Below are 23,724 nucleotides of genomic sequence, written 5' to 3'. Positions count from 1 at the left end.
GAGATAATTTAATCCAGTCAGTAGAGTTGGCATATACAAACTTGTTACAACATAAAATGCAGTTTATTCAACATTTTCAACAAAATCACCTCCTTTATTGTTTTTTTTTGTTAGTGTATCATGTGCTTCATTTGCTATTCATTTACAATGTTAAAAAGACAGTGTGCTTGTCTGGGCAGTGTGCTTATTTACTATTAGGAATTCTGTGATGTGACTACACGTGGCACTTGTACATGTAGCATTAGACATTATCTGCAGTGTCCTTTTGAACCCTCTTCAGAGAACCTTTAACCTTTTGAGGGGAATTTCACAGAGTTTTTCAACATCTTCACTTATTAAATCAATGTAAACAAAGTCATTAAGAGGGGTTGTAGGTGAAATGATGCATTGTAGAGAAACCTTCTGATTTCTTTATAGTGGTATCGAACCCCAGTCTGCGTGACGTGAACAACAGAGCTGTTACCCACTATACTATGCCAACCACACATAATACAACACCCTTCATCCACCCCTCTGCCCCAACATTTTAAAAATGCATTTTAGGCCAAAGGCTTATCTCAAATTTTTTCAGTTCAAACAGTTCAGGCAATGCATTTGTAACCTTGTAGCTTCTCTGCTTTCTGTGAGATAGCTTTTAGAAGCCTTAAACCTTTCAGATGTCTGGTTCCTATCACCACCACTGTGAACAATTCTGACTCTGTAAATTTCGCAAAAAATGGAGCACACATCAGACCACTCTGAATGACTTTGTTCACATCTCAAGCATTTAATTGTGCAAAACTATATGAAAATCTGGTGGAATTCCCCTTTCTTTACACACAAACCGTGATTTATTTGTGCGATTTGATCAGGTGTCAATAAATTAATTTTGGGTTAATTGGGAGTTTTGTAAACTCATTTGACCAATCACTGTTGTTTCTGGTCTTGGCAATGCAAAAATCAAGATAACAGATCACAACTTTTCACAAACATTAAAACGATTAGTTTATCCTCTGCTTTGACACATGTGCTGCTAGCATCTCCAAAAGCAGCTCAGACTGGATTACACTTTTATCACTTTTAAATATTTTCCGCTTATATCGTGTTCAGTGTGTATTGGACTTCAGACATCTTAGTTATTGCTGGCAATAATAAAAGCATGTTGTCATTGTATGTAATTCTTTGTATTTATAAAGGGCAGATTCTGAACTTGGAACTCATACTACATTGTGTTTGTGAGTAGAAGAGGAGATTTTTAATTATGATTTGAATTTGATGAGAAGTTAATGAAATGCTTAGTCTATAGTTATAATTCAGTAGAGCAATGTTACATTTTCTTAAGCTAAAACTTGATTGGGCCTAAGCTGGACCCTGGAGGCACTCCCTTTGCCATTCATTGTCTTTGTGCTTAGATAGCTGAGATCACAGTTCTGATGGACAACCTTTCATGAAGTGCCAGACCTTCTGATGGAACATCTTACGGATTTGTTTTTGAGATCAACATTTCTGCATTTGTGCTTTTCAGCCATTAATCCACTGTTTTCTTTCCATCCCTCTGCAGCATTAGTCACTCTCCACAGTCCACCAGAATGTTTCTGATCGATACATTAGATATTTTAAGGTCTAGATTTCAGAGGATTTTCAGGTTGGCAACATGGGAAATATGACATTGCTGTTCACTGTGGTTTAGTGCTTTGTGCTTCACTGAAAACAGATGAAAGTGAATATAGATTCTACACAACAGGCTCCAAATGTGCTTTAAATACAAACTAAAAACCTGAAAAAAGAATTCCTGTATCCTGACAAACCCTCTCTGGACCCTGCCTCGCTAAATTTCAGCGCAACTCAATTATGTTAGCTGACCTTCAGTAGCTTTTTTCTCCGCACACAGCCTCTGGCCATTCATTTTAGCAGGGTGATTTCAAACCATTGCATTATAACACCATAAATCTTATATTACAGAGACTGATCTATTAAAAAAAAAAGCTTCAACACCAGCAAACCTTTAGGCTGGTCTAATCTGGAAAGTCAAACAAATCCTGTTGTTTTTGGATTCAGCCACAGCAGTCCATGCCAAGCAAATCACACATTAATCTTAACTGATCCCCACATTATAGCCCATTAAGAATCAGATTTAGAGAGATTTGTTTTCTCTTGTAATGAAATATGTAGTAACAAAATGGCATATTAGGCAAAAGCACAACACTTGCTCTTCTTATTCCTTGGAGAAGACTTTGTAAAACAAGTAATCCAGTTATTTGCTGGTTCTGTCCATATACATTTTTAAGTAAGTAAAATCCTATGGCAACACGTCCCTCTGCTATTCTCTAGAAACCACCCACTGGACTGAATGAGGAACAGAGGTGCTCGAGTTCAACTTAAGTTAGCTAATTCTGCTGACCTGCATTTAAATATTTTAATGCAAATTTATTTCCTGTCTGGTTTGTTTAACTTCTTCTCTTTGCCCTTTAAAGCCAACACTATATTTTCACGACTCCTAGCAAAATGGCATTTTGTAATGAATGCAGGGAGTCTTGGGCTATTTTAGCCATTTTTAAATACTTTTGATTTTGCCTTTATATACCACATTAAAAAATGTTTACTATGCCAATGTTTTGTATCTTTTTTTTTTCACTTTGACTACTTTATCAATATTGGACCCAAAATCACACAAAACATATAAAATCGGATTTGAAAAATGTCAGTAGATTCTGACATTTGTTTGTTTCTTAATATGAAAAAAGGGCAAAGATATTAAGATATATAATATGTTTTTCATATCAAATTTATATGATCCCAGCTCAATTTTTTTTTGGCAAATCAACATCAAACAAAAACTAGCACAGCGTTTCAAGCCAGCACTTTCAATGTTGATGGCAATAAGGCTTTTTATGCTGTGACGTCTTAAACCAGCCACGTGATTGGATCACAGCGGCGTGATTGGCAAAGAGTTAGGAAAAAAGTTTTTAAAATATGTTTAAATGTAGGCAACACCTAGGCTAGGCTAGCAAGTTAGGTTGAATTGTATTGATCTGACTCTCAGTAAAAATATTTGAAAGTTACTGCTTGTGATGAACCACAGAAAAATGGATTGATAAATGTAGTAACACTTTACTTAAACCCTGCTACATAACCATGCCATCAACATCATGGCAGATATCATAACAGATTATATTCAGTAATGAAGCAGTTTCATGTTACCATTACTGGTAATTGTCACGATAGATGTGATGTCTTGATGTTGTGACAGTTTATGTCACATACAAAATCTGACTAGTTATACTCTAATTAGCCCAAGAGGAGAAAATACAATGGGATTGTGTGATGGGCAGAGTCCCAGCTAGTGGGATAACTGAGTAAAAAATTTAATTCTATATTGTTTACCTAACTGATATGCAGAACTAGAAATGAGAGACTGAGCTAAGAAGTTTGAGAAGGGTGAACTCTGATGTCCTCAAGCTGAGTTTACTCAAGAAAAACAGTGTAATCAGTTACCTTACAATTTTAAGTTGGGCTGACTTATTTCTTACAGTGCTGCAGTGTAGCTTCTCCCTATGCTAACACAGATATGGTAGGAATGCTAAATGACACCATTTACATGCATTGCAGGTATGGTGTATACAATTGGTCCCCGATCTCCATATCTTGTCTGTATCTCAGCAGTTTTGGGACTCTCCTGTCTACTTGCTGACTTAGTCCTCTTGTTTTGAGGTACGTATTGGTCCCTTGACTGCCATGTTCACTCTAACAATGGACCCTGCATGAACCTGGGCAAGAGTCCATGAAGCTTCTTATGTGCTTTATCGTTGGAGCCATCTAGGGTTTCAGGTATCAAGGGCTAGTTTTGTAACTCTGCAAATCCTGGCTGCTTAACCTTATCTGTCAGTGAATATTTGTAACGAATTTTAATTTGGTTTGGGGTCGACAGGGCTTTGTTAGTTGGAAAACAGGGAAGAAGGATTTTAGGGAGGGGTGATGTGCTGAGGTTAGAAACAGCAAGACACCCATATGACCACAACTGGAAGAACACAGTGTCCTGCAGCTGAGTGGAGCAAATTAATGGATTTTAGAAAAACCTGACAGAACGTTGATGGAGAAGAGCCTCGAAGAATCTCAAGAATATATCAATATCACACCAGACAAAAAAAAATATAAAGAAAAAAGTTTGCCTTTGCCAAGGCCTTTATCCAGTGACCTTATTCTGAGCTTCCATAGCTTCTCCTTCTGCTTCTGTTGAGGTGCTCCTGGCTGATAGATTGAGTTTGAAGATCAGGTGAAGCATGTGATGATTAGTCTCAGAACAGCTGCTCAGATGAAGAAGACCGTTGGGACCCTTCGCTCTTGGATCTGATTGTATGCAAATGAGTGTGTGCTTGTGTGTGTTGGAGGTGGAGGTGTGAGAGAATGAGGGTGATGATCATTACAGCATGGGTACCCACTTCTCCTACATCTTCTCAATCATGCTTACTCAAAACGTTCGTAGTTCCTGGTTTGCCGTACTCGTGGTACCATGTCAATTAACAACCTGTGGCAAAAAGTAACAATGGTATTCAGTTATGGTATTAACTTAGAGTAGTATTGTCCATTAGTTAAAAAATGCAAGATATTCTTTATTTAGCCCTGAAATCAAAGAAATAGAAATCAATAAAAATATCATTTATACACTTTTGTCCTTGCACCAAAATGTAGTTCATCAAACGTTTGCATGTTTTCCCTCAAAGTTCGATACATTTGGCCGACCCCAGTTTTCAAGCCTGGGAGAGGTCAAGAAAAACGATCCCTGGTTCTTCTAAGAATGGTAGGTTGTGGTTCCTGTTAGGCGATCCAGTCCACAGAGTATGTAAAAGCTATAGGCACTATGAATTGAGTAATGTGATTGGTTCTTTTGTACGTCACTCTCTGTTTTAGTGTCCCGATCTATTTGCAATGCTTATCTCCATAGAAAAGCACCGTCAATAGAATTGGACATTCTGGAGCAGCCGCACGTTAGCCTAAGGTCACCATGCTGATTAGAGGGGCCAGCATTTGGCTGTGGAGCAGTGGAACTGCATTATCTGGAGTGATGGAGCTCCATCCAGTACCTTTTTGATGAGTTGGAGTGATCCAGAACTGATCATCCAACATCAGTACCTGAACTCACTAATGCTTTTGTGGCTGAATGCAATTAAATTACAGCAGTATTGGCTGTTACTGCAACAAGGAGGGGGCAAACTTCCTATAAATACCCTTGATTTCAGAAGAAACATTGGATGAGCTAGTGTCTACAAACTGCTGTACATGCAGTGTAGCTATGAAAATGGCCAAAAGTACATTGCATAGCCAAAACCAGTACTAAGAGCCTCTATATTGTCCACACTTTAGTTCAAATTAGATTTTTCGCAGAACTATTCTTTTAAAACAAAGAACAAAATGATCTACTGAATGTTTATAAGGCAAAAATTAATACAGATACTAGATGCACTTACTTTATTCCATAAGCTAGGATGATGAGCCCAATCAGAACGCCAACGGTGCCGTCCAAAAACCAGACAGCAGGGTGATGCCGAAAGACTTCTGCACTGATGAGGATGGAGAAACCCATAATCCCTCCAACCATGGAGTTAAAACCTGTAGAAAGAGAGCAAAACTGTTGGTCATTTGTCACTAGCCTCAAACTTGGCTCTGCCTTTGCAACTACACCTTGGCTCCTCCTACTTATTCTAACCTGAGGATTGTGACCTGTGACTAGCTTAGTTGTTTTGTACAAATAGCTCTTGGTTTGGAATTTGTCTTTGCACAGCTGCTGTGTCGTTCTTCGATTTTCTGCCTGAGAAAATTGAGTTGACTTCATTAAGAGGTAACAACCTGGATTTCCAATAGCATTCAAAGAAGCACATTTCCATTCATGCTTCCATTCAACAGAATGGATTAAATGTATTTCTCTAAAACAAGTTCACAGTGCCAAAGCCTCGTACAAACTGGCTTAATGCAAAAATATGAATGACGGAACCTGGCAATTCACGTATTCTGTTTTCTTTTTCATAGCATGTTACATTTAATCAAATTTGCTACAGCGACATCTTTGGCTTTAATGTTCTTGCTGTTTTGGTACGAGGATAATGCACTTCACGCCTCAAAGAAGGTCAGAAACAGCAAGACTCTCCTGGCGTGCTTTGATGCTCTTTCTGTCACTTGTTGAAGAGCCTTTTATCTTTCAGCACACACAGATTTGTTATTGTGTCCTTAATGTTTGCCAAGTTCGTCGATGTCCTTCAGGAAAATGTGCAAATGCATGAGTGCAAACTTTGATCATTACCACATTGAAGATTTAGCTCATCATAGCCTCAGTTAGGACCATAGAATATATGAGGTCCGTTACTGCAAAGTCTGTCGAATGTTATTAATTACATTATTTTCATAGGTTTCCTATACAATAATATTGAGTAATAAAAAATGCTTACATTTGGATGTAACTGGCAGACTTTTGCCTGTCGTTTGCTTTATAGTGTTTGATTTTCATGTGTTATCCACTTACTTTTGGAGAAATTCATCTATATTCACATGACACCATATATGCATAACAACATTGGGAGCTGTGAAGGGCCTGCCTCCTGACCTGAAAAAAAACTAATATATATATATATATATATATATATATATATACAATGCTATATTGTATTATATGATATTATATTATATTATGTTATATTGTATTATATTATATTATATTTTGACAACGTATTCAGGGAATGTTCCAACATAAATGTTCAAAAATTGCTAAATATGAGGTATATTATTTTTTTCATTATCATAATTATTTTTGTGTTAATACATTTTTCCGTCCTTGTTCACTGCTTTTATTTCTTGTTGTCTTATTCTGAAGTTTCTTCTTTGCTCTACAATTTTTGAATGAAAGGTGCTATAGAAATAAAGTAAATTCTTATTATTATTTATGTATAAGTACTGTATGGCCTGACATGCCCATGAAGGACTTATAGCCTATTAAGATTGCAGACTAGATTGAAGAGTGTCTGCAGTCTTGCAGTCTTGAAAATTTCCTTGGCAATTATCTTATTATGAGGACGTCTCACCCTTTCTGCCTCATATCGCTGACTGTTATGATTCTGTTTGGCCATTACGATTCGAGCCTTGGCTAGATGGACCTGAACCTAAACAAGTTACCTGCTCATTCCCAGAACTAAATAACTTCCACTGATCTTGAGGGAAGTAATTTGCAGGTCTAAGAAAAGAAGCTGGGACTGATTGGAGCGTTGTTCTTGGTGTGTGTGTGGAGCTCAGGGGCTGTGACGCAGCCTGGTGTGCACTGATTACTTGCGCCAAAGGGAGAACATGAGTAGAGATGATGCATGCTGCTCATAAAACCTGGGTGCAGTACCTACTGCCATCATTAGCTTGCAGCAGCTGCTCTGTGTGTGTGTGTATGTATATGTGTGTGTTGGTGTGTGTGTACATACCATCAGTGATTAGGGCTCTGCTCGTCAGCACTCTCCCCAGCATGAACTTAACAACAGCCAGGACGACACACGTGAGCCCGCTCACAATAGATACACTGAAGAGGAAGTCATCCTAAAATAAAAATGACAAAAATTAACACCGTATGTAGATGGTGACTCACTTCCATTTACTCATTTAATAAATGTACTAAATGGCTAGTCTTAAATTACTTCCTGTTTGCATGTTATTAGCGTCACTGCATCTTGATTAGTCCACAGTCCATCACAGCCCTTAAAAATCTCCATGTCTACCACCTCGCACTCATTTCTGGCTTAAATCACACTCGCTTCCGGTTTGTTACTTTAAAGAAAGTATTGAATAAAGTATTTTTCAGGAATCGGTGTTGTAGTAAAGCCCTAGTTAAGTATGATTATGTGTAATTAGTGATTGCACATTGCATAGCAACACTACTGTTATTCAACTGTATATTCTTCTTCTTATTATTATCATTATTATTATTTTTCTGCAGGATATTTGTCCGCTAACTCATCCAGCAGTTTTCCAACACTGTTCAAACTCCGGAATGTTTGGTCTGATTGGGAATGGTGTGCTTGCATACAGCTTTTTGATCGGACGTAAGGATACTGTACAGTTCTTCCCAATTTTTCCCATTTTAATGAATGGGGTGAAAAGGTTTGTGCACCCAACTTATGTCATGTTGAGTCCATTAGTCCATTAGTAACACACTATTACCCATGCAGGAAACCATAGCAACCACCTGGTAACGCTTCCGCAACCTCCTGGGATAGCATAGCATTGGCTTATCAACACCTTTGCAACTAAAATATAACATAGCACCCGTACAGCAGCACCCAAGCAACCTCCTAGCAACTGCTTAAGCAACACAATCACTCTTGCTGTTACTAATGATTCTAAATACACCGATCAGGCATAACATTATGACCACCTCCTTGTTTCTATGCTCATTGTCCATTTTATCAGCTCCACTTACTATATAGGTGCACTTTGTAGTTCTACAATTACAGACTGTAGTCCATCTGTTTATCTGCATACTTTGTTAGTCCCCTTTTACCCTCTCCTTCAGTGGTCAGGACCCCCATGGACCCTCACAGAGTAGGTACTATTTGGGTGGTGGATCATTCTCAGCACTGCAGTAACACTGATGTGGTGGTGGTGTGTTAGTGTGTGTTGTGCTGGTACGAGTGCATCAGACACAGCAGTGCTGCTGGAGTTATAAAACACTATGTCCACTCACTGTCCACTCTATTAGACACTCCTACCTTGTCGGTCCACCTTGTAGATGTAAAGTCAGAGACGATAGCTCATCTGCTGCTGCACAGTTTGTGTTGGTCATCCTCTAGTCCTTCATCAGTGGTCACAGGACGCTGCACACAGGATGCTGTTGGCTGGATATTTTTGGTTGGTGGACGATTCTCAGTCCAGCAGTGACACTGAGGTGTTTAAAAACTCCAGCAGCACTGCTGTGTCTGATCCACTCAGACCAGCGCAACACACACTAACACACCACCACTACATCAGTGTTACTGCAGTGCTGAGAATGATCCACCACCCAAATAGTACCTACTCTGTGAGAGTCCAAGGGGGTCCTGACCACTGAAGAACAGAGTAAAAGGGGGCTAACAAAGTATGCAGAGGACAGATGGACTACAGTCTGTAATTGTAGAACTACAAAGTGCACCTATATAGTAAGTGAAGCTGATAAAATGGACAATGAACATAGAAACAAGGAGGTGGTCATAATGTTATGCCTGATCGGTGTAAATCGTTGCTGTTGGAAGAAAACCTTGTATCTCCATTTTTCAGTTTTTGACATAATTTGAAATTGCCCATTGCTGTTTACATTGTATGGTAATTTCATGAAGAAGGACCAAAAGAAACGGCCCAAAATGACTTGGAAAAAAGTCTGGTTCCATTGACTTACATTATAAGTAAAGTAGGTTTTTTCCGTCTCCTGTAAAGTTACCATTTTGGAGATAGGAGATTTTCTTCCGACAACAGCGAAATATACTTATAAAGGGTTTGCTTAGTAGCTAATGTGAGGAGTCAGGTGTGTGAGAGCAGGGGAAAATTCTGCTCTGCAGGAGTGCAGAGAGAGAAGGAACAGAAGGTAAGGCTCCTGCAGCCTTGCAGTCTAAAATAACTGTTTACTCACAGGGTCAGGGGGTCAGGGTCACTGGAACACACTATGTCTTAAGTTTTGGTGAGTTTGCTTGTTTGGTTGTTTGTTTTTTACATTGCCTGGTACCATTTTACCCAAGGATGACCTGTAAAATCTATATTATGGCAAAGTCATACTGACCATGAGCAGTAAAGCCTATATAATAGTCCTGCCTTAGTACTTATAACCAGTTAAATGTATATGGTGACCATTACTTAGCCTGTAACTCATACAATAAAGTCCTAATCTGAAGCAAGAGTGGAGCTTCATTTTCTCCTCTCTCTCAAAGATGAAAGCTTTTGGTGCTGTTTATCTGATGGGGGCAGTTTTGGTGTCTACCAGGAGTCTCATTTTCTCTGTAGCTTTTAATCACTTTCTCCTTCCTTATGCAAGTGGATTATCTGATATCTAATCTCTTCAGAAACATCTCCTGATATTAAGGGTGGTCTCTGTCTTTTGCAAAATACAGTATGTAATGGTAAAGTTTTAGTGATGATGACTATTACTAAGTGATTGCAGAGATTATAATAGCACAGTCTTACAGTCAATATAATAATAGTCTATATCATTTATACTTTGTATAAATTAGTCTGTATTATGTCAAAAATATAAAAGAGAAAATATAAAAGAATCCTAACAAAAAAAGTAGCGGCTTGTTTGTCCTCCACCTTTTCAGTGAACACAGTCCTTTTATCCCAGTCGAAACCTCAGTGCCTATTCAAACGCCAGCCTCTGAGGGAGGAAACAGAGCTGTTTTTCGTTCCTCTCAGGGCTCGAACGAGTGCGTCTGTCTCCCTCCTACACAACAGCTGAGAAACCAATTTCACTCCTCCTACATTTTTAATCATGACAGACCGGCACTGGGTACTTCCCAAGCTTAGGTCTTTTCTCGCCACCTTTATGACTTGGGCTAGTGGCTGAGAAAGCTAATTTCATTAAGTTCGACACAGGCTCAGGCAGCCAGGTGTGCTTGTCTCCGCAGACTTGTGCCTCAGCCAGCTAAACCCTCCAATCTGATGAATCATCTTGGATAGCAGATCAATAGGGACACCTCAAAGCGATGTTTTGGCCAATAATCAATTTTGCACATTTCCCTTTACCCATAATGTAATTTATCAGCCAAAACATGTTGTTTGAAGTTTGCTTCTTCAGTTTTGCACTGGAGCTATGAGGCTAATGTAGCTAACAAGTAATGGAAGCTTATATCCCACCAATTAGCATTGTTAATTCAAATCATCACACACTGGCTTCAAATATATCAAGTTGATAAAAAATCTTAAATAGACTTGCTTTGTCCATTTTTATAAATATTAGTATAAAAACAACAGCAAATCTACATGAGATTTCTTGACAACCCATCATATTTTGCAGTAAGCAGGTGATGATTGAGGCATGCAGATTGCTAATTAATGATGCTAATTGGTGGGGTATAAGTTTCCATTACTTGTAAGCTACATTACATACTGTTTTGCTTAGTTTTCTTTGGTTTTGCACATACTGTTATGTATAAAAATGGACAAAAGTGTGGACAACATTCAGGCTTCAACAGAGCTGCTGCTGTTTTCATCAATGCAATGTGCTTTTGTCTGATTTATCTATTGCTATCTTTTATCTAAAAATGCTAACATGCTCTTTAAGGGTCTGTGATGTTTTGCAGTGGACAGATGTTTTATATGGACCGAGTGATTCAATTGGCTATAATGCTGGTTGCTTGCGAGAGAGGAGTTCAGACTAATCAAGTGGAAATGGTTACAGACATTCTGCTCGACACTCAATCAGACTGAAGAGCCTGGACAGAGTGTGTAAGTGTGGCTTAACGGGAGATTTCAATCCTTCTTTAAAGCCCTGGTCAGGTTGTGAGTCACAGCATTGTTACTGCGGCAGCCTTTGAATGACAATGACTCTCGAGTTACTACTGTGCAGAATGTGGGGATCACCTTTTAGACAGAACTATACAATGAAAAGGCTGCTGCTACTTCTGTTATAGTGCTAGAAGATACTTCTGTTACAGTGCTAGAAGATATAAAAACGCTCTACAGGCTAGAGTTTTTAACTTTCATATTCTACGTTTTCATGCAGGTGCATAAATATATTTATACAAACATATATTATTGAAATTGAAATATGACTGCATGGCCTTATCTTGCACATGGTCATTCCTGTTTTTTGCATATGCTGAGCATGTGTCGCTTCGTATCTGATCACATGTTTATGCCATAAGTCTTGGTCATGGAAACCCTCTTTATTTTTGCCTTCATTAGTTTTTTTCTTCGGTAATAGTTATATTGTGGTTGTGTTTGCAGGATGCCATCCAAGCATGTCTCTGTGACTTAATGCTCCATATTTTTCACAGTATGTTTTTGGTCATCATGGCATGTTATTCGCTCCTCAGGCAGGCATGTTCATGTAAGTTCGTGTTCATGTGAAACAGCAGGCCCAAAGTTTTATTACACACTTCTATAACCTAAGAATAGCTCAAAAAGTTTGCATTAAAGTCTCTGTAGTTGCTGAATAATGTCTTAGTATGTAATAAGCCTGGGATTTTAATCTAATGTCCTACAAATTCCTATCTCTACCCTTTGCATCCTGTAACAAAGTTTTCTCAGTCCCCACCACCCCATCTCCTCCCTGTTCCTCAGTCCTACCACAGTTAGAAGGGGGTTTCTGGCCTTCCAGCTCCAAACAGAAGCTGCCCAGAACTCTACTCCCTGTTCTCAGAGTTCTCTCCCCTCTGTCAATCTACCACCATAATTTGAAGGTGAAGTCTGAACTCGCAAAGAACTTGCTGGTGGCCGGTGCTACTATGGGCTTCCAAGACAGTAGAAGAAGAACACTGCAGTAAAGCAAAGCAATCCTAAATGGTGTACCATGCTCTGCTAGCTAGCTAGCAGATGCTTAAGATGAGCATCTAAAAGTAGTCTATGATGCTAATACTGGCCTGATACCTGGTATCAAATTGATGCTGTTTCTACTGCTATGATTCCATTGTCTTTTTCCATTTTTTTGGCACTGTACATTTAACCCCTTAAATGGCCAGGGCCCACCGGCAGGCCCAAAGCTTTATTACACACTTCTATAACCTAAGAATAGCTCAGCAAGATTGCACTGAAGTCCCTGTAGATACTGAAGAATAAGCCTTCATAAAATAGGCGTGGGATTTTAAGGGGTACTTGATTTTGTAGGATGCTGTTTTGTTCTGTCTATTTTCACAATGATGCACTTGTAAAAGTACACTTGTAATCCTTCCTACTGATAAACTGGTTTATGTTTCTACATCTAAGTATACATGGACCCACGGCACTGAACATTTTGTATCCCTGTCAAGTAAGCAGCACCCTACGGATCATACAGTCCGTAACTTTTTATTATTCTTAAATTCTTGAACATGCCAGTTGCCCTTTACATTATGTGAATATATAATGATAAATGGACCAATAGAAAAGGTGCAAATTACTTAGAATAAAAACTTGATGTATATTAAAGAACATTTTTTTCCAACTCTAATAAAGTCAGATTTTGCAGTTTGTTACAACGCTGCAGTACTGCACACCTACGATCTCACACAAATAAATCACACCTAAAGAATCAGAATTAATCATCCTAGGACTGGAGATGGATTACGGGGATCCATGTTGGAATAATGACCGGCTGAGAACAGCACCTGTCTCAGCTACATGGGAATCCATCGCTAACTGTCATGAGAAGGCTGCAGATTGCAGGACCTCATTAGCATTTCGTAGGCCAAGGAGATGTGAGAAAAATGTGCAAGCTCCAGACATGTTCCCAAGTTAGAGAAATGAAAAAGAATGAAAATATTGTCGTTATATTTAGAGCATTTCTGAATGAACCGAATGCAGGAGAAAAACGTCCTGATGTTGCCTTTCGTTTAAGATGAATGTATGCATGGAAAACAAAAACTTAAATTAGGACAGTGGCCCCAAACGTCACTGCAGCTGCCTCCTTCTCCTGTTTTTTGCCAATTTAGTTTATTTTTCTCTCTATTTCTTTCTTTCTCTTGCTTTTTCTCCTCACTGTTTTTTCTTTGTTTCTTTTGTTTTTCTCCTAACTTGAACAGAGGACGAGGCTTGAATCAGAAGCCTGGAGCCGTGCTGTGGTCGCTAATTGGACGTCTTTAGGCCAGAATGGGGAAAAAAACATACAGCAGCTGGTCTTCAGTTGCCTAGCCACAGTGCAGCTAAGCCAGTCCTGATAAAACTGATGTGTGGTTTAGCTGACGGCAATTACGGGGCAGTGCAAACTAATGGTTACCAAGGGTTACCAAGGAGAGCTGTGCCTTGAAAGACAAATGATTTACCTCATTTATGTTACTACTAGAATGAAATGATAGTGTTTGCTTTTTTAAGCACACATTACAAGGCAAAATATCGAAACAAGTTGTGTTTTATTACGTTTTACAAACTTTTTTCAGTTGTCAATTTGCCAACAACTAACATGTGTATTTACATCTAACCAAAGAGGGTTATTCCAGATTATACCACAATTAGTTCCAACCTTGCAATGCGATTAGCTGAGAGGCATTCATATCTCCCGATAATGGCATTCCAACTGAATCACTTAAACCGAATCAGTCCTGGCTCAAACACGCACATCTGAGGCTCATAACAGGCATACAAGTCACCTGTTCTTTATTCTGTATGCAGTTTTACTGTGTCTGGATTTGAAGACTATTTCTCAATGTTATTGAAGCAGCCTGTTAGCCTATTAGCTATCTGCTGACCTCATCTAGTGAGGGCAGAATATAGAACTGTTATAGAGAATATAAAGTGTAAACATGAATTTTAGTATTTAGAATATTGAGCATTTGTTTAATCAATACAAAGTGTCATTACAGCTAATATATAAAATTTGAGACTGGAGTTCATCTTTAAGCCGTTAATGATCAGCCTGCACTTCTGTTTTCTCCAAATGGACTGAGGGTTGTCATGCTCACAAATGACGATCTAGATATGCTGGAAAGCCAAAATTGAATAATAAATATCAATAATAAATATGGGGTATTATTGTAACATTACACTCAAAGTCATGTTGGCACTCCTGTGCTGATTTACCCGGCCTTCAGCCTCGTGCCTATGACCACAGCACTCCAGTGCCAATATCTCAGCATATAGCACCCCCTGTGTTGTATTACTACACAAATATTCTGTTGGTTGTTAGTGTTGTACTCTGACCAGAGATTTTAATAATTAACCCAAAAATCACTCACCAACAAACACACACATATTCGACCAATGATTTCGGTTAAAAAAATATTTCCGATAATAATTATAATATGAATGTGTGGCTTTTTCAGTAAACTCAAGAATTGTTTTTAAATTATGCACATGAGAGCACAAGAGCACAATTTGTCCCCGACTGAGTTATTCACAAGTGGTGTTCTGGAGTTGACTCTGACTCCTTGACTCATTGACTCCTCAACTCCGCTTCTGCATTTTATCCGGTATCTCCAGAGCCGTTGATAAAGAGATACACAATGTTTTGAGCAGCTACAGATCACAGTGATATGATGAAAACCAATGCTTTAAGTTGGTTTGGTATTTCTCAACAAAAATGACTAGGATATTTAGCCGTGTGACACGGTGCTAAGATCGGCCACGCCTGACTCTTTTTAAACGTCATGTTTAGTGTAGCCTTAAGCTACAGCCTACAAATGTGTTGGTCAGCCTACAGTCAGCCTATGTAAAGTTAGCCTATACCTAAAGCCTTGTTTATATAAAACTCATTGCTGTGTGTGATGTTTTTATGGGTCATGTTTGTGGTTTTAGGTTTTTAATTCTTTACAATCTCCTAATGTAACATTCAGTTTATCAACCCTCCAGGGGCATCTGAACAGGAGAATCAGGTGGCTCTGATTTGAGAAGCAATAAAGCTCTGCAGGAGAATCAACAGGAGCTAAACTCATTAAGAGTCTGTGCATACATTTCTGCTGCAGATATTAAGGGAAACCTTTTTGTTCTTCATTACTGTTTGTTGTCTCTTGAAAACAAAAGAAAAATGATGTTCATTTTTACAAATCAGCAGACTTTTGGCCTGCAGTGTATGTAACTGTGTTATTTTACTCATTTGAAATTGAAACACATAAATATTAACTAAATATATAAAACCAATGCCTATGTCTTCTAGTAAACTTAATCAAAGGCCCCTAAGAATTACTGCACATTACCACTCATTGAAAACCAGAGCCATGCAGATATGACACTAATATTCACTTACCACTTCAGGCAGGAGCTTAGTGGCCAGGTCATGGATGGCTTTTCCCAGGATACACATGGAGGACAAAAGAAACACTACCCCCAATATCACACAGGCTCTGAGAAAGAGAACAAAAATGGAAGAATTAAAATGAAACAGAGGTTAACTGTTAATACAAGCTGTGAAAGTTACTGCCTAATTATTTTACTTAATTATTTTAGTGTTAAAGCTTTAAAATAACAGTAACTGTTGTAAACACACAATATGTTCCAGTATATGAATGATTCTGGACTATTCTGGACATGTTTTGCAGCTAAAGAGTACAGAAAGTGTAAAACCATAGTAAACTTTATAGATGTGCAAAATGTAAATAAAAACTGAATGCACTGATGTGCAAATCATTTAAACTATATATTTAATTGAAAATAGTACAAAGACATATTAATTGTTAAATCTGAAAAATGTTATTGTTTTTCGAAAAACCATTTTAAATTTGACTCCAGCAACATGTTGTACAAGTTGTGTAATGCTAAAAAAACTCCTGGTGGAACATCTCACAACTAATTAGGTTAATTGGCAACAGGTCAGATGTGGAGGGTTCAAGGGACAAACTTAAAAAACAATATTGGCTGGCCGTAATCTTCGGTTCTCAGTTGGCACTGCATTAAAAACCGACACAATTCTGTAGTGGAAATCACTGCATGGGCTAAAAAACACTTCTGGAAAACAATGTTTGTGTACACCGTTCATTGCTTCATCCAGAAATTTCTTTCTCTGGGCCCGAACGGCGTATGAAAATTTGAAAATCTGTTTGGAAATCATGGACGCCATGTCCTCCGGGCTAAAGACCATTATTGTTATTTGGCTTGTTATCAGTGCATAGTTCAAAAGCCAGTATTCATGATGGTATGAGGATGCATTAGTGCACATAGCATGGGTGACTTGCACAACTGTGAAGGCACCATTAATGCTGAATGATAAATACAGGTTTTGGAGGAACATATGCTGCCATCCAGATGACGTCTTCTTCTAGGAAGGCCTTGCTTATTTCAGTAAGACAATGCCAAACCACATTCTGCATGTATTACAACAGCATGCCTCCACAGTAAAAGAGACCAGATGCTATACTGGCCTGCCTGCAGTGCAGACCTGTCACCCACTGAAAACATTTGGCCCATTATGAAACGAAAAATATCACAAAGGAGACCCTGAACTGTTAAGCAGCTGAAATTCTATATCAAGCCAGACTGAGAAAACATTTCAATTTCAAAACTACAGTTGGTCTCCTCAGTTCTCAGTTCTGTTGTTAAAAGAAGAGGTGATGCAACACAGTGGAAAACATGCCCCTGTGCCAACTTTTTTGGAACGTGTTTTTGGCATCAATTTAAAAATAGCCACATATTTTTCAAAAAACAATAAAAATTTCTCAGTTTCAACATTTGATATGTTGTCTTTGTACTATTTTCAATTAAATTTAGGGTTTAAATGATTTTCACATATTTGCATTCTGTTTTTATTTACATTTTGGACAGCATCCCAGCCTGTTGTATTTACATATGAAAATAAATGCAACAGTGTTGAGAAACCACATTATTAAAGGAGAAGAGCAGATTAAACAACAAAAAGGCCACTTTTTTGTCCTTTTAAATGTCCATTACTCTGCTGAAGCTGTCCTTTCTCTTAACTTCTTTGCTGAAATTCTTTGATTAACATCTGAAGTCCTTGTGTACAGCCAATCCTGCTAAGAATAAGTGATCAAAAAAAGCACTGTTCCTGGCTGTGACAGGTAGCCCCTAAGCACCAACAGTTTACCACTTGGGACTGAGCTCAGCATTGCTTTCTCCTTCATTACATCTCCATTAATCTCTCACTCTGACACATCCGCAAGAGCAATGAAACCATCTCCATCGCTTAGTGCTCTACAAGCCTCTACAGGCCAAAAGATGAATGAGGAACTCGAATGGGAGGCTTTATCAAAGCACTGGTATTGAACAAAAGCTAGGAGAACAAGATGAATAGGATAAGTGATGAACCTAGATAATAAAGATTGGCTGGAGGTCTTTATTAAGAGGATGAAATCTGTTAATCTGAGGAGATTAGATATAAAATAATACACTCAAATAAGGAAGGGAAAAGTCAAAGGAAGATAAGTGAAAAAGTGGTCAGTTTTCTAGAAAATATTACAAATCTTCCTATATATTTAGCTCTTTTTTTTGCAACCCATTCTTTTGCTTTAGCTTAAAGCTTTGTACTTACATGTATTCTCTGTGGGCAGAATGCACAGCTGCTGCGTTGCTGTAGCGCCAGAGCACTATGATGGATGAGAGCACATCTAACGTAGCATCGAACTGAAAGGAAAACAGGCAGCCATTTGTAAAAGCAGTACAGTTTCCAGTCATATGTAAAGCAACATGGAGAACTTAAAATATAAAATCCCCTCCAAAGTGTATCTGTTTATGAGGACATGAGACGCAGAATAAATATAGAATTATTTCACATGAGGGCCTTGGCATCCACACTTGCTTATCCAGTGTTTCTTCTGAAGTGAATGGCATTAATAGAGAGCTTGTCCCTCTTTTCCGCAGTAGCAGTCTCTACCCTTCTGAGAAGGCTTTACACTAGATGTTTTAACTGTGCTGTGAGGATTTGATTGCATTCAGCCACAAGAGCATTAACGAGCTCAGGTACTGATGTTGGATGATCAGTTCTGGATCACTCCAGCTCATCCTAAAGGTACTGAATGGAGCTCCATCACTCCAGAGAAGTGATGCACGCGGTTTCACTGCTCCACAGACTAATGCTGGGGGGCTTTATGCCCCTCTAGCCTATGCTTGGCATTTGGCATGACGACTTTTGCAGCTCCCCCAGAGCATGCCTGCATCAGCAATGCATGCACCTCAAAGTACTGAGAGTACTAAAGTACTTAGAAGGGGATATTTTTGGACATATAGTGTTTGTATTGCAGCATTGCACTAAAATTTAGTCTTTTAATATTTATATGATTCTATTAACATTGCTTAAATATAGGTTATTAGCTATTGAATGCCATTGGGTTCTATGAGTGATGAAGTCATTAGGTAGATGAAACATAAATATTGCTACATAGCTTAGCTTGCTTAATGTGTTTGCAATCTCGTGACTGGGGTTTGATCCCCCGCCTGGATGAGCACAATAGCACTATACCAAAACAGTCCTTGGGCAAAACTCCTAATGCTACCTTTGCTTACCTGAGTAAAAATGATCACACTATAAGTTATTTTCATTTTGGATCATTTCAATTGGTCCAGTCAAAGGACAGCTAGCGTTTTCAAATTATGTCAAAAAATGAAATAGAACAAAAATGGAGATACTAGGTTTTGTTCTGAAAGCAGTGATATGTAAGTTACCCTTGTGGAAAGCAGCCTGTATTGCTAGAGTAATATAATAATAACATTTACTAACAATAATAACATTTTTGTGAACTTAACCAGTTGCTCTTTAGTTAAATATGGGGAATAAATCTTAAGGATTATGAGCTATTAGTACTGATTATCTCTCCTTTTGATTTTTATAATAAGCGTCTTAAAAGGACTTAATTGATAATGTTATGTCATGTAATACTTAATACTTACATCAAAGAGGTTAACAAACTCATGTTCTGATGTTAAAAAACTTGACCCAATTTATCCATTTACCCCTTTTAGACCATGTCCTTTGAAAATGTTTAACACAGACTGAAGATTTATCTCATTAAACTCTTTTATTAGAACCCTCACCAATTCTATGAACCCCTGCCTGAGGCTGTGAAAAAAATTCATTACACTTTGGCAGTAAAGAGTCCAATCTGAGTGCTGTAATTCAGGGGGCTGAATCATTACAACCTCCATCCACATTATCACTCATTATTCAGAACTGCTTAATGAACATTAATGAAGACTTTACTTACAGCAAATCCGAAGGCGGATGCGCTGTGCCTCATGAAGGATACAGCTAGGCAGGAAGGAAAAATAAAGAGACAATTAATGGATAAAGAAATAAGCTCCCTCTAGCAATTAATAAATAAACACATGAGAAATAATCTTATCACATCTATTCTCATAACCCCATGTGGAACCCTGGGGACGATAGTGTTTGCTGTGGTTGAGGATGAGGATAAGAAAGCAGCAGATACTGAGGAGAAGTTACAAAACAGGGTCTTTTATTTTGCAGACCTTTTATACAACTTAAAAACAAAGGCCACTATATGATTTCATGGAAAACACTTAATTGGTCCAGAATCTTTATGTGGTTCTTTAAACTTTAATTATGAGATAGCTGAACTTCTAATAGTAAGTTAACAGAACAAGAATCAGTGTCTGAGGTTCTGTAGGCTTATTATATGAAGATCAATGAACTTAACTAACCAAACACTCTTTCCAGTATGTTCTACATGGCTGCCCTGTTTACACTTCATTCAAACTTCATAGTCTGAACTGAAATGTGGAACAAACTCCTAAGTTCGGACTGAAATCCTCAGGAACAATGTAAATAGTAAACTTCAGCCACTCCTGTGGAAGGCTGCAATGATATATTTACTTCCTGACAGCCAGGAACAGCACAACGTTTGATCACTTTCCCACAGCTTTCACCCCAATAACTCTGCTACAGACTTTCTGCAGGAACAACACTCCACATCACTTCTACATGAATGGGCGAGGCTAAACTGTTGTAGGCTAAATGTGCGGTCACATACAAAGGCGTTCATGGTAGTGACATCACAACCATGCTAAATTCAAAATGCGCTGTTTTTGAATTTAGTTTACATAGTACACCAAACAATTTCATTTAAAAAAGCAGGTTTCTGTGAGAATGTAAATGCTATGATGTTTTTGCCAGTTATCTGATTCCGAAACTCTAGCTGACATTGAATCAGACAGAAGCACAGGGGATAAGATGTCAAGAATAGAGAAGACAAATGTACACAAGTTGCTCTGTGGAACATGTGGTGTGAAAGCTGGTGTTAATGAAACAGTTAGCAAGCTGCTAGCGTTCTGATATAGACAGGATGAGCCACTAATACAAGGTTGTGGATTGCTCCTAATAGTAAAGTCTTGTAGAAAAGAAAAGAGTAAACAGACATAAATGCTTTGTGAGTGCATGTGAGTATATATTTCCTCTTTGGCTTGCTATACATAATATATTATACATTACATTATAATATATATGTTATCTCACAGACATAATCCAAAGTTTCACTCCAAAGTTTCGCCTTGCATCTGCAAGTAGTGTGAGCATGATGTCAAAATAAATTTTATTAGCCCTAAAAAACAAACAATGGTCAAGAGTCAGAGATGCCAGTCGTCTGCTGTTTCTGTTTCCATCTCTTGAGCCTAACATGCAGAAAACCCACAACTTCTCATTTTGACACAAGTCATTAGAGATGCGACTCACAGACCTGTCTAGATTGCCTCTGTCTAGATGTGGGAAAGCCTGTGCTTTACCAGCCGTGGGCCTGCATTCAAGTGGCATTGTTTGTTTACCCTCCTGTGCCAGTGGAGAAGCTCGCTGTTCTATTGATCTCTGAATTTTAAAGGCACAGCCAGACCACCATGTGTCATAGCAACATGACTAGAGTCTCGATGCAGCTTTGTCCATGCAGCATTGTTCTCCAGTGTTTTAAGTTGAACAACAAACCTGGCCTCAGGTTTCTCTTATATTCTACTGTGAGTCCTTGGTTGGCTTTTCCAGAGCCAAAGATACAAATAAGCTTCTATAGGACACCCTGAAGGACCAACAGTACAACATTGGTAACCTCCATTCTCTAGGCAACATCTCTTTGAGGCATTAGTTCAGCAGCAAAATAATAATAATGGTAATCATTCAGTTTTCCCCTTAAACCAAATTATAGTCCATGAGCCAAGACAAGTTTTGTGTCTAAAGTTTGCTTCTGTTGTTTTGGTCTGGACCTAATGTTAGCAAGTAATGTACGTTATTCATTTTTCAGGAGATATTTCTGAGGACATTAGATATAAAATGATCTACTTACATAAAAAAGAAGAAAGTCAAAGGAAAATAAGAGAAAAAGCAGGTGTTTCCAAAACCGTGTTCAAAAAATTTTAACCAGAGCTGTGGGACCGGCACTGCGGTGACCTAATGGCCTGTTGTGTCTCTATCAACTCACTTGGTGACCCAGGGGATTGAGTCACACTGGTATAGCCCAAAAGAAAGTCCTTGGGGATTTTACTCCTCCTCAAGCTAAGGGTCAAGGGCAAATCGGAAGAAGTGCCAAAACTTCTCAGGGAGGAGGGGCAGTGAGGAGTAGGGCTTGGCAGCAGCTTTATGGTGATTGCTACTTGCTGCATCCTTCATTGCTGAAGTCTTCTATGACATAGTGGGGTATAGGCAGGTTGCAGAGTAGAGTAGCTTTATTAGGGCAAATCCAGGACTCAGAAACATCACTCGCATTGGTCAGAACACAGGCAGTCAGGTACACACAGCAAATCCATTATCAAAAATCCAGGAAACAAAGGGTCAAAGAATAAGAAACCGCAAAGACCATGGCTCAGAACTCACACAAGGAATACAGGGACCTCACAAAGAAAAGACCAAACAAAGGGGTATATATCAGAAAGTAAACTAGTCCATAATTATCTGTAGGTGTGTTTATTGAGGGAGGGGTGGAGCTAGAATCAGCCACTCCACACTGCGCAGTTCCAAACAGGAGTCTCCCATAGGGAGGAGTAGCCTGAGAGGGACCTGCTCTGGAAATGCAAGATTTTTCTTGACGGTTTGTGTATGTGTTTGTGTGTTTGTGTTCTCCAAGTGTGGGATTTTAATTGGACACATTTTCGAGATGATTGTATAGGAGTTAGGGTTTGAAGGAATCGCCAGTATTACTCAGTCATGAGTCTAAGTCAAATCTCTAGTCTCTGGGGTAAGAGTCCGAGTTAAGTCTTGAGTCTCCTAGGTCAGGGGTCGGAAACATGGGCTCTGTAGCCACATATGTCTCTTTTACAGCCCTGTTTTGTCTCCACAGCAGAATTAGATTTTTAGGTAAAAATAAAATAATCCTCCTTTGCAGTAAAATAAAGCTCTGCTGATCGGTCTAACACAGTTTTAACAACAAATGGTCTCAAACATTGGAGTTAATCTATATCTGCTAATTCACCCTTTAACCCTGAATATTGGCGTGCAGACTGTTGGACACCATAGCAACACAGACAAGTCTCATCTAGCTAATAGCTAACAAAAATGCAAAGAGAAAGATTTAAGATAAACCGATAATTTGGAGATAAATGGACTTACTTGCATTTATAAGCACTTAGTTGGTTTCCTGATACATTTAATCTGCAGTGAGAAACTGTCAAACACTAAAAAGTCATGAAGCTGAAGCCAGCTTCTCATTCGCCAGCTTCTCATTCGCCAGCTTCTCATTCGCCATCTTAATTCGAATTCTCCCGTTCTACCTTAAATGATGCTGCAGTTACATTCTCGAACAAAATTCGAACAAGTAGCTTGCGAATGAGAAGCTGACTTCAGCCTCATAAAAAGTCGTACGTTAAAAGCCATTTTACAAGAAATTATTTTACTTTTGAGGAAAAGTTTTCTACCGGAGATGTGAGAAAAGCAGCTATAGCTGAGATAAAGCTTAAAGCAGTTATCTGTTTTTTATGTACATATTTACAGCCAAGATGGTAAAACCTTACTTCAGTAAAATGGACATAAAATGTTGTGGCTCCCAAGGTGGTTTGATTTTTCTTGAGAGGACAAAATGGCTCTTCTTAACATTTGGGTTGCCGACCCCTGTCCTAGGTGCTAGTCCATGTCTCTAGTCTCTGATGTGCAAGTCCGAGTCGAGACTCGAGTCTCTTAGGTGTGAGACCAAGTTGAGTCCTGAGTCTCTGAGATGCGAGCCAAGTCTCAAGTCTCTGGGGTGTGAGTTC

The 23,724-nt window shown here is 38.7% G+C and overlaps 1 protein-coding gene and 1 long non-coding RNA gene across 2 annotated transcripts in view; one reads left to right on the top strand and one right to left on the bottom strand.

Moving 5' to 3' along the window:
- LOC118801575 overlaps positions 1-23,724 on the top strand; it is a 50,962-nt gene that overhangs the window by 4,911 nt on the left and 22,327 nt on the right. The gene's annotated exons all lie outside the window — the stretch shown is intronic.
- tmem163a (transmembrane protein 163a) overlaps positions 3,298-23,724 on the bottom strand; it is a 73,511-nt gene continuing 53,084 nt past the window's right edge. Inside the window, exons 3-8 of the mRNA XM_036561936.1 lie at positions 19,749-19,792; positions 18,080-18,171; positions 15,845-15,941; positions 7,434-7,545; positions 5,445-5,586; positions 3,298-4,504 (exon numbers count right to left, since the gene is read on the bottom strand). Coding sequence (XP_036417829.1) covers positions 4,444-4,504; positions 5,445-5,586; positions 7,434-7,545; positions 15,845-15,941; positions 18,080-18,171; positions 19,749-19,792 — 548 coding nt within the window. The 3' untranslated portion in view covers positions 3,298-4,443. The remainder of the gene's footprint in view (positions 4,505-5,444; positions 5,587-7,433; positions 7,546-15,844; positions 15,942-18,079; positions 18,172-19,748; positions 19,793-23,724) is intronic.

Source organism: Colossoma macropomum, unplaced genomic scaffold (genome assembly GCF_904425465.1).
Source record: "Colossoma macropomum unplaced genomic scaffold, Colossoma_macropomum, whole genome shotgun sequence".
NCBI classification, from domain to species: Eukaryota; Metazoa; Chordata; class Actinopteri; order Characiformes; family Serrasalmidae; genus Colossoma; species Colossoma macropomum.
The sequence above is the reverse complement of the archived record's forward strand: the minus strand, read 5'-3'. Positions and strand labels throughout refer to the sequence as shown.